This window comes from Microchirus variegatus (genome assembly GCF_963457635.1).
Source record: "Microchirus variegatus genome assembly, chromosome: 5".
NCBI lineage: Eukaryota > Metazoa > Chordata > Actinopteri > Pleuronectiformes > Soleidae > Microchirus > Microchirus variegatus.
In genome coordinates this window covers 1007826-1019958 of record NC_139806.1, presented here as the reverse complement: position 1 = coordinate 1019958, position 12133 = coordinate 1007826, and the positions used below count along the sequence as shown (strand labels likewise).

General features: G+C 43.2%; 1 protein-coding gene across 1 annotated transcript in view; it reads left to right on the top strand.

The window, feature by feature from the left end:
- The window catches only part of LOC310926689 (phospholipid-transporting ATPase IH-like), a 182482-nt gene that overhangs the window by 128906 nt on the left and 41443 nt on the right, over positions 1 to 12133 (top strand). The window contains exons 18-29 of the mRNA XM_083888875.1: positions 2756 to 2922; positions 3015 to 3086; positions 3670 to 3743; positions 3839 to 3942; positions 4596 to 4777; positions 6065 to 6316; positions 6773 to 6950; positions 7031 to 7133; positions 7298 to 7443; positions 7553 to 7612; positions 9768 to 9895; positions 11413 to 11548. Of these exons, the coding sequence (XP_083745001.1) occupies positions 2756 to 2922; positions 3015 to 3086; positions 3670 to 3743; positions 3839 to 3942; positions 4596 to 4777; positions 6065 to 6316; positions 6773 to 6950; positions 7031 to 7133; positions 7298 to 7443; positions 7553 to 7612; positions 9768 to 9895; positions 11413 to 11548 (1602 nt within the window). The remainder of the gene's footprint in view (positions 1 to 2755; positions 2923 to 3014; positions 3087 to 3669; positions 3744 to 3838; positions 3943 to 4595; positions 4778 to 6064; positions 6317 to 6772; positions 6951 to 7030; positions 7134 to 7297; positions 7444 to 7552; positions 7613 to 9767; positions 9896 to 11412; positions 11549 to 12133) is intronic.

The following is a 12133-nucleotide window of genomic DNA, read 5'->3' as shown; positions in this document are numbered from 1 at the left end:
CCTGGTGAAGAAAAACCCCTTCACAACAGTTGGCCAGACCAAAAACACTCTCCAGGAGGTAGGTGTATGTGTGTCAAAGTCAACAACCAAAAGAAGACTTCTCCAGAGTGAATACAGAGGGTTCACCACAAGATGTAAACCATTGGTGAGCCTCAAAAACAGGAAGACAAGATTAGAATTTGCCAAACAACACCCACACCACATCTGGAAGAACATCCTCTGGACAGATGAAACCAAGATCAACTTGTACCACAGTGATGGGAAAAGAACGTGGAGAAGGAAAGGAACTGTTCATGATCCACAACATGGCGTGGGCATGTATAGCTGCCAATAGAACAGATTCAGTTGTATTTATTGATGATGTAACTGTTGACAAGTGTTTCGAGCAATATTATCTGGTCATATTCAGCCAAATGCTTCAGAATTCATTAGAGGCGCTTCACAGTACAGATGGACAATGACCCAAAACGTACTACAAAAACACCCAAAGAGTTTTTTAAGGCAAATAAGTGGAATGTTATACAGTGGCCAAGTCAATCACCTGAACCTGAATCCGATTGAACATGCATTTCACTTGCTGAAGACCAAACTGAAGGGAAAATGCCCCAAGAACAAGCAAGAACAGACCGTTGCAGTAGAGGCCTGGGCATCACCAAGGATGAAACCAAGCGTCTGGTGACGTCAGGCTGTAAACAACCAAGCATTAAACAATGAAAGTTTAATTTAAATTAAATTTTTCGGGACCTTAAATTGCTTGCACAAAACTATTGATCAGCACTCAGCATTTGTTTGTTGTTCATCAAAATCAGTATGTGCCGAGAGCGCGGGTGGGCGGGAGAGAGAGAGTAAAGCCCAATTTATACTCCTGCGTAAAGTGCTCTGCGTAGGTTACGCAGAGACTCTGTGCAGAGCCTGTCGAAGAGTGCACAAAATATTTTTTAAGTCCGTCACTCCGTCAAGGGACAACAGAGACAGCAAGAGCTGCGATTGGTCCTCAGGACAGGCCGAGCTAACGCTGCTCTGTGCCGGCCCGAGCGTCCACAGAGGCGGAGCTCACCCCCGCCGACAACGCCACTGCCAAACTATAAATACGTCATATCGTAACACACACGGCACATGTTTAGAATCTAAATGGCCAATTTCTCGCCTCAAATTATCTTAAAACTGTGTTCCGTCACACAGAAAAGTGAGAAACGGCCACTGTTTCAACAACAACAGTCTTTCTCTCTCTTTCTCTCTCGGACAACATTGCTCACTGTAGCCAGAAGCACAACAACCTTGCGCATCGACCCCTACTGATCGGGCGGGAAATTGCAGCGCGTGTCCGATAACGCATACGGATAACGCATACGCAGTCGGAGAAGTATAACGTGGCCTGAACGAGTGAGGGAGGTCTGCGGTCTTGGCCATTAGTTCATTTACTTATTTTTGTGTAGGTGTGTAGGTTAAAGATGTCATTTATAAATAACGTGACTTTGTAAAAATCCAATTTTGCATTTGTGGATCGCCAGAACACGCATTTCTCGCGTTTGTGAATTGTGATTTTGCATTTGTGGATTGCCAGAACACGCATTCCTCCCTTCCCACAGTTACGGATTTTTGAGACATTCTTTGCATGAAAGTCGCACAGATCCACACGAATGTGCAGCTTGTGATCCACACTTGTGATCCAGACTTGTATGTGTGTTTTGAGATCCACAAATAAAAAAATCCAATTTGTAACTTGAATGTCAATTTTAACAAATAAAGTGTGCATTTGTAAATGACGTGACATTTGTAAAACAAAAATTTGCATCTGTGAATTGTGATCTCGCATTTGTGGCTCGCCAGAACTACTTTACAACTTTATTTGTAAAAATCGACATACAAGTTACAAATTAGATTTTTTTATTTGTGGATCTCAAAACATGCATACAAATCAAGAAATACTTGTGGATCACAATTTGGACACATACAAATATCAGTGGAACAAATTTAACTCCATAAGCGTTCTCCCTCGGGATGCGTCAAGAGTGAGTCATAGACAGATGTAACCAGAAGGGAATCCAGTCATTTTTCAAAATAAAACATTGTTCAGACCCAGATAATAAATTAAATGGAAATAATGTTATTTTTATTCAAGTTATTTATTCTTTCTGTGCGGCCCGGTACCAAATGACCCAGCCTGGTGGTTGGGGACTGCTGCTCTAGCTACTATACTAAGTAATAAAAAGATCATTAACACCCTTGCAAGTGCATGCTTTTATGCAAGTAGAGTGCATATAAATGTTTTTACATGTAAACGTGGAGAGGAACAATCCGAAACACCGGTGAAGTGAATGTCTGCTCTGTACTGTGCAGGGTCTCAACTGTGTCTCATTGGCAAAGACATTTACTTCACTAACGTTTCGGAAATCGTTCCTCTCCACATTTACATGCCTGATGGAGACTGCAATCTGCCAGGCATGTAACTACATTTATATGCACTCTAATTGCATTCAAGCATGCACTTGCAAGGTTGTTAATGATGTCTTCATTACTTAGTATAGTAAGATTACGTGCTGACTTGCCCATGGTTACTGTTCCTAAAGCAATGTCAGTATAGAATAACACCAAAATGCTAGATAGTGGAAGGAAGTTTCATTCCATATACGTATGGATTCAAGTTTGATTACACATATTCATGTTTTATTCGATATATTCTTATGTATATACATATATATCCTGGAAGTATGTATGTAATTGAGTGTCATACTTTGTTGGTCATCCACTGCAGGAGCGAGAGGAACTGTTTTTCCGGGCTCTGTGTTTGTGCCACACCGTTCAGGTAAAGGAGGAGGAGACGGTGGACGGGATCAAACATGGCATCCACCAGGGCAAGTCCTCTTCCCTCTACATCTCCTCATCTCCTGACGAGGTGGCGCTTGTGGAGGGAATGAAGAGGTGGAGTTCACAAATCAAATCTCAAATAGACAGACTGTGTATTCTCTCCCATGCATGCTGTTAGTCTTCTAACAGGCATTACTTTGTCTTAGGCTCGGCTTCACATACCTAAGACTCAAAGACAGTCACATGGAGATCTTAAACAGGCACGATGAGATTGAAAAGTGAGTGTGTTCTCTTAAAAAATATGTTATCTATTCAGCCCCTTAGAAACATTTATTTCTGAAGTAATTTACAATTTTTACTTTTTTAGTGTTGATAATCATCATATGTATTATATTTAATATCGTTGTGAAATACGCTAACTATTATAACTGGAGTTTTTTAGTTCACTCTATATATATATGTTCATTAAATTATACATAAATAGCCTTCATTTAACATTAAAAAGCCAATGAAATAAACCAGGTATTATTTGAAATGGAAGATAGTAATTTTAACTTGTAATGCAGATCATAAATAGTAGATATTGTGTGTTTACAGAATATTGTCCCTCTCCTTTGTGAAGCACAAACATCTCAAAGAAAACTGAGTCCAGGGAAGCAACCTATGTTGTAGCTTTATATCTCGATATATCAGGATATAGCATAAGAATATCCAGACATTATTTATAAGCCATATTGCCCAGCCCCAATGGCATTATTTAAGCTATTTTTTACTCAGGAGCTTCTTATTCTTTTCAGCATGTTTCTACTTTTAAAAAACTGAACAGTGATGATGTTAATAAAGCATTGTTTTTGTTAAAAGGTTTGAGCTGCTGGAGGTTTTGACGTTCGACTCTGTCAGGCGGAGGATGAGTGTCATTGTCAGATCTGGCTCTGGTAACACACAACAATACACATGTTAATGACCATAAGCATATATGTAAATGTTTGTCGCACTGACTTTACTCATGTTATTGTATGTGTGTGTGCAGGTGAGTTCTATCTGTTTTGTAAAGGTGCAGACTCCTCCATCTTCCCCAGGTGTGTCGCAGGAAAGGTGGATCAGGTTCGATCTCGTGTGGAGCACAACGCAGTGGTGAGCGTGAACACTCGACACAAATGTCCAAACAACCATCCCAGGGCCAACACAGAGATGAACAACCATTCACTCTCACACTCACAACCAGTGTCCAATTAACCTCTGCATGTTTTTGGTCTGTGGGGGGGAAACTGAGAAAACCTACGAGCACACGGGGAGAACTAGCAAACTACAGTGAAAGGACCTTGGTCGAACGGTCTTTTTACTGTAAGGCAACATTGCTAGCCACTACTCCATCGTGTAACCTTGGTAGACAAAAACTCTCCTTGTAAATGTGAGGACAAACAATCTGTATAAGAAAATCTTATCACACAATAACTCCTACATTGCAGAAGTGATAATGGCAGGATGAACGTGTGAAGGTTGGAGTTTTTTAGTTCACGCTACACATAAAGACATGCTAAATTAAGGAAATTAAACTTGTAGTGGAAACCAGGTCACTAAAGGCTTGGTTTTAATGGCAGCAACTACACATTAATGGTAGCTTTGTGAATGTGTGGTGGGCGTTTGACTTGCTAGGCTCAGATAGAAGAAACGGCTGCCCACACACTCACATTTAGAGGCTAAACTTTGTTCAGATGGAAAATGAATCCTCTATGTGTTAATGCAGCTGTTCCACAGTCTATGTTCTTGTGAATCTGCTCCTCTAGGAGGGTCTGAGAACTCTTTGTGTGGCCTATAAGCTACTGAGCCCTGGACAGTATCAAGAGATCTGCCATTTGCTCAATGGAGCCAAATTGGCACTGCAGGACCGTGACAAACGCCTGGCTGAGGCGTATGACCTCATAGAGAAAGACCTGATACTTTTGGGAGCCACTGCAGTGGAGGACAGGTGAGCTATGTATTTTATTTTTTTCCTACACTGTGATGCCACATTCCATTTGTAGTCAGAACTTGGAATTTCCAAGGTAATTAATTCAGATTTTCTCACCTACCTCATACGACGTAGTTACTAACTTGTTTTGTATTAACACGAAAAACACGTCAACTTGTACAAGACTCTTCCAAGATCAAGTTATTGAAATGGATTCATTAAGGATAGACATTCAACTACTAATACACGCAGATTAGTAAATATTATAGATAACTGCACAATCAATAAACTTCAAGCAACAGCGGTCTCACTAGATGCAGAAAATCGGGTGTGGGGGCACATGGCTCTGCCAGTCAGGAAGCTGGCATCCTGCGGGAGGGTTGCTCTTGCCCACCTCAATATCCCTCCAGGATGCATACACCTCCCCACATACATTTAGGGCACTGGGGGGAGGAATGGCTGGGCTGACGATCTGCCGCTCTCCCCCCTAATTTTATCGCACCATAGACAACAGGGTCTGGTGGGTGAGGGAGCACGTTGATGTCCACTGTCCGTCAGCAGTGGGGCGTCCGTGCCATGCCTTCCCCCTCCATCTTAATTTCACACTAGTTTACAACATACCTCATATCACACACACATGCACACACACTCACCACCAAGCCATCCCTGGAGGACGGGGGCTGGGCATGAGTACTCTCCCGGTTACCCGACCCCTGCTCACTCCTCGGTCGAGTTGTGGGCTGGCTGTTTGGGTGGGGGGCGGCTACGGCGGCAAGGGGGTGTCGCTGGATGTGGGGGGACCGGGTCGCCTACGCTCGGCTGGGGGGGACTGGGGGGCATTGCTGCTGTCCATCACGGCGCACCTCCCGGAAGGTGCGGTGGTGGGCGGCTGACTGCTTACCCGGCGGGGGCTGGCGATGGGCAACGGCACTCTTGGATGTTTGGTGGGGACCCTGGCTGGGGCGCCGCAGGGGCGGACATGGCGGCCCCTCGGACCTCTGCCCCCGCCTATGCTTGGGAGCTCTGCCCTGGACTGGCTTGGGGGCCTTCCCGTGTTCCGTCTTCGGGGATCCCCTGGCTCGGGGTCCTGTGTGGGCCTCTACCTGCCCCTCCTGGGGATGGGGGACGTGCGGTCGGTCTCTAGTGGGTGGCAGGCTCTTCACGACCGATGGGTGTCCCGGGCATCGGGGTCCATACTGGCTCGCTGCTGGGGGTTGGATGAATAAATCAAACTGAGGAAGAGCACATGGCAGTTCAACCAACCAGCCACAGTAAAATGTGTTTTTTCATTTTCCTTCACAACAGGCTCCAGGAAAAAGCAGCGGACACCATTGAGTCTCTCCACAAAGCTGGTATGAAGGTTTGGGTGCTGACCGGAGACAAGATGGAAACGGCATCGGCAACCTGCTATGCCAGCAAGCTCTTCCACCGCAACACTCAGATCCTAGAGCTGACCACCAAACGCACCGAGGAGCAGAGCCTTCATGATGTCCTCTTTGACCTAAGCAGAACCATCCTCAGGCAGCATGGAAGCATGACCAGGGACTCTTTCTCTGGGTGTGTTATAGTATTCCATCCACAAATACACACATGCTTGTGTGGTGTAGGATTACACAATTATATAGTGCTTCTCTCATATATCAGAGTGTAGAGAGGGAGCTGAGTAGTTCTCAGGTTGTGTTAACTAATGTAGTGCCCATATTTTATTTATTTGTTACTACAGGATGCCTTGATCATGTTGTTAAGATCTTGTTTCATGTTCAACAGTGAAAGTAGAGCTTTTGATTCGCAGCTCCTCCTGTCTGTTTTCGGCCAAAATATATAGGGATTTGATTTTTAGTCCATATCATTCGGCCATACTTGCTGCTTTGAAAGCGGTACTTAAAACTGAAAAGGAACAGTTTTAAGTACTGTTCCCTTTCACAACACATAGAAATATCAAATGTCCTGATTTAATTATTCTTTTGTTTATTGTGTTTCTCTGAGTATTGACCTTGTCTTGTTTCTGTCTAGTTTATCAGGTGACTGCACTGACTACGGCTTGATCATTGATGGAGCCACGCTCTCTGCTGTGTTGCGGCCCAGCCAGGAGGACTCAAACTCTGGGAACTACAAAGAGATCTTCCTAGAAATCTGCCGCAACTGCAGCGCCGTTCTCTGCTGTCGAATGGCCCCACTCCAGAAAGCACAGGTGTGGAGACACATGTACTGTTTCTATTGTCTTGAATAAGCAGTGGGGATGTTTCTTGAGACCTGAACTTTTTTTCCTAGATTGTGAAACTGATCAAAGCCTCCAAGGAGAACCCCATCACATTGGCGATTGGGGATGGAGCTAATGATGTCAGCATGATCCTGGAGGCGCATGTTGGTATTGGTAAGTCAACTAACAAAAGTTAGTTCACAGTAACAGCCACTTGGATTTGTTTTAAAGATATTGCCCTGTGTGAGACAGGAAAACACAGTAGAACACTACCTAAATAATACACTGGTCTTAATCTGAAATATCAGGCAATGACAATGCTGTGTCTGACTCTCAAGGTATTATGGGTAAAGAGGGTCGCCAGGCCACGCAGAACAGCGACTATGCCATCCCAAAGTTCAAACACCTCAAGAAGTTGCTGCTTGTTCATGGACACTATTACTACATACGCATCTCTGAGCTTGTGCAATACTTCTTCTACAAGGTAGTAACAGTGTTTGCTTTAGACGTGGAGCAAATAAACAAAAAACAAAAAGACCTTCACCTTAGTTGTAACCTCTAACCTGCTGCCTGTTTTTTCTCCTTTTTTCCAGAATGTCTGTTTCATCTTCCCTCAGTTCCTCTACCAGTTCTTCTGTGGCTTCTCACAACAGGTATAAACACACATATGCATGCATGCGCGCTCGCACACACACAAAGGTTTGCGAAGCTGTTCGTCTTAGGAAACGGCATTATTCAATCCATTTGGACAGCCTAAACAAAGCATTATTCCTGAACTTAACCCATAACCAGTTAATGCCTAAGGCCTGTTTCACACTGAATGTGTTGCGTTGCACTGCATTTTTATTTCAGTGTCTATGTTTCAACAAATGAGAGGATTCAGAGAAAAAATATGTTGATAATGATATTGATAGGTGGGAGAGATTGTCCATCAGAGATAATAGCTTGGAAGCCATTCTCCTAGCTCCCACCACCTCCACCGGGTCAAGGGACATCCAAGGACAGAGCTGGCTCTTTTAATCAGTCTGTCCAGCTGTGATGCTACTGCCCCAGCAGACCACTCCATAAAAGATGGCTGATGCCACAACTGAGTCATAGAAGGTCTTAAGGAGTTCACTCCAAAGACATCAGTCTCCTCAACAGGTAGAGTCTGGTCAGACCCTTCCTGTAGAGTGCAGCAGCATGATCAGACCAGTCCAGTTTATTGTTAATGTGAACACCCAGGTATTTGTAAGATGTTACCATCTCAATGTCCATTTCCTTGATGTTCACGGGTGATGGAGGAGAGTGTCGTCTCCTGCGGAAGTCCACCACCAGTTCCTTCGTTTTTCCCACATTGATGTGGAGGTGGTTTCACAGGGACCGGTCCACAAAGTCCTGCTGAAGTTGTCTGTACTCTCTGTCGTCATCATCTGTGATGAGGCTGACAATTGCAGAGTCATCAGAGTCAAATAGAATGTGAGGTGAGGATCCACACCTGCATGCTCCAGCTTGTCCTTTAGAAATGCTGGCTGTATGGTGTTGAAAGCACTGGAGAAATCAAAAAACATGATTCTCACAGTGCTCCCAGACTTCTCCAGGTGAGAAAGAGCTCTGTCCTGCAGGTAGATGACAGTGTCATCCACTCCAATGCTAGGCAGGTAAGCGAATTGCAGCTGGTCCATCGCTGGTCTCACCACAGGGTGAAGATGAGACAGCACCAGCCGCTCCAGGATCTTCGTAAGGTGGGATGTTAGTGCCACTGGCCTGTAACTGTTGAGATCTTTTGGGTGTGATGTTTTTGGCAGTCTTCCATAACTGTGGTACTCTCCCCAGCTTCAAATTGAAGATGATCTCCAAAATCCCACACAACTGAGCCGCACAGGATTTGAGGAACCTGGAGCTGATGCCATCAGGACATGCAGCCTTCTTTGCCTTGATCTTCTTGAGCTCTATTCTCACCTGGTGAGGTGTGAATGACAGTGGAGCAGGGGGGTTGTGTGATGAAAGGAGTTGAGCTTGTGGGAGGTGAGCTGAGAACTGTAGGGAGGTTGTGTACTGGAGATGCAGATGAAAGGGGTTGCAGCAAGGCTGGGGTGTCGGGGGAGGGGTGGGAGGCTGCCTCCTTGGTGTTGGCATAGAAAAGGTCCAGTATTTTATTGTCTCTGGTGTGGCAGGTGACATACTGAGTGAGTGTGGGCAGAGAGGAGGAAGGGGAGGCATGATTAAAGTCCCCAGAGATCAGGAGGAGAGTCTGTGGATGCTGTGTCCGCAGCCTACTCACCACTGAGTGCAGAAGATCACAGGCTGCATTAGCGTTTGCAGGAGGGGATCTTATGCGGCTATCGCGATAACATGCAAGAATTCCTGCGGCAGATAGTTGGGTCTCATGCTAACCTCTAACAGTTCCAAGTCCTTACAGCAGTGTTGTTCTTTAAAGTGATGTGCCCAGAGTTACACAATGGGCACAATGGTGGTCTGGGGAGACATATGTGATGCAGTGCAATTGAAACACACCTGGTGTGAACACAAATGCATGAGCAAGACACAGCACAGCCATGATGCACACATGACTCATCCAGCAGGCCTTACTCTAACCTTAACATAATCACACTTACCTGAAATTCTTAGCCCTAAACTTAACCAGTTCCTCAGAAGTCAGCTTCTGCCTCATTAGGAATTTGGTTTCCATGAGGAATACTGGTCTTGACAAGGTCAGTGTTTATGCCACAAAAGGTAAAGAACGAGATAACAAATACAAGTACACAAATGCACATTACACTGGTGTGAAAGAGTGTATGTTTGACTGACATGTCCCCCCTCCCCCAGCCTCTGTATGACACAGCCTACTTGACTCTGTACAACATCAGCTTCACGTCGCTGCCCATTCTGCTCTACAGCCTCATGGAGCAGCACATTAACATGGACATCCTGAAGAAGGACCCTTCTCTGTACCGGTTAGTGTTCACAGCATAGTATGATTAGTTGACATAGTATGACAGACCTACAGCAAATACATGGACAGACCAGTAGTTCGGCACTTCATTCACCTTATGATGTAGCAATCTATTTAAATTGTGGTGTATAATAAGAACCCATGTTGCAAATTGGAGACCCCAATATACACCATAAGCAAAAGAAACAGCAGTGTTTTATTCCTTTTCTCTGGATCTTTCTATCATTTTAGAAATTCTCAGTCATAAAATTGTTAATAACATTATTTTCAAAAAACACAACGGTTTGTTTCCAATAAACTGCAAACATTTGTTTGTAATGTTAGGTTTGTGACATAATGTTGTATTCTTTTCTTACTTTTATCACAGCTCAGGTTTTCACTGTGGAAAAATTGCTGAAGATTAGTATGATATTTTAGGGTGAATTCCAATTCCTTGCTTAACCCTAAATCTTAACTCTCAATCTCAAAAATGAGCGCTCCCGCTAGTGCAAGTGCTGTCCCGATTCTCAGAAAAATTAAGTTGAGGGGCAAGTTTAAGGGCTGTATCGCCCTCAATATTGAGATTTTCCGACACCACCCTTGGGAGCAAGGGCTACCCAGAATGCATTGCGTGTTTTCACATAAGAAAGATGGCGTCGAAAGCAGCGAAGCGAGTGGGATACAAATTAAGTATTTTCTTTGTTAATAGAGATATAAAAATTATGAAAACCATTATCTTAGTTTAGACCCATATTATGGATTACTGACGTCATTGTTGCGTAACATTTATTTTCATTTTACGATCTTTTGTCAATAGCCGGCCGGTGCGCACACGCGATCGTTCGCTATCGTTTACCCTTCAATAAGCCGTGGTGTGCGGTAACTGTCAGCTAAGTATGTCCGTGGTTGTGGTATTTGTATGAGTATCATCTTATAACTAACTGACAACCTAATAACTTGACTGAAATAAAATAATAAATAAGTAATCGTGACGTAAATGTGTTCTTCTTCTTCTTTTTTGGATTTGACAGACTGGACGCAGCTTTCACGTTATTCTGCCCCCCACAGTCTGAAGACGTATCTGCATTTAAGGGGTGTGCCATTTCTAAGTGACAAAATAGCCCTCAACACTTGGTTTTGAGGGCCAGTTAAGATAAGGGTTGAGCTTGAGGGATAAGATTGAGGGTTAAGATATTGGAAGTAATTGGAATTGGCCCTTAGTTTGATGATGATTTTATATGCATTCTCTTGTCTTTATAGCACTTTTTCTGATCTTTCTAATATCAAATGCATCATAGATAAAAATGTATTATGATTTTTCATCATGTTACTGAGGATTGATAATTAGCCTGTAGCAGTAATGTTTTCATGAATCAGTGCATATTTGTTAAATACAATTAAAATATTCCATTACACGCTTTTTCAAATCTACCTCTCAGAGACAAAAAATGCAGTGTGGAATGCTAAATGTGTCATCAGCCATGAGAGCAGAGATCAATTCATGACTCTTCACTGTCATGTTGTCATTTATTTTTGCAGTGATATTGCAAAGAACTCTTTACTGCGCTGGCCCATCTTCATTTACTGGACCATCCTGGGTGTTTATGATGCCGTTGTGTTGTTTTTTGGTGTTTACATTCTGTTTGACAACACCACCTTCACCAGCAATGGACAGGTAATTATGTCTATATTGGCTCATAGTCACTGGTGTTTATTTTCTTCCTTTGGTATCTTAAGTATGCGTTTATATTTATATTTGGTGGCAGCATAATTCAATTACTAGGGAACTAGGGATGCACATTATTGGAGTTTTTGTCAATACCTAAAATGCAGATATAGTAGAAGTGCTTGGGCTGATAACCGCTACCGATATATATACAGTATATATATATATATATTTTTTCCCTGCGCTTAACTGGAGAAGTCAATTTTCTCTTCTATAGTGAAATCAACATCTCTTGTCTCTTGTTAAATCTAGTCTGCACAGCAGCGTTAACAGAGCAATTAATCCAATGTCATAAGTTCGAATCCCACCTCACCCAAATGTAAAGTCCTGAATTTCGTTCATAATACTTTGCTGTAATGTGTGTTTATACTCTTCTTCAAGGGGATTACATTTAACATTTAAAGTAAATCAGAGTGCTGCAAAAATTATGAGGAAACAATCAAATGTTAATGGTGATACTGAGATAAAGACCTTCATTTACTGCTACTTAATTTATTGTTTATTAAATGTTAATATAGTAAAACTTCCTTTGCA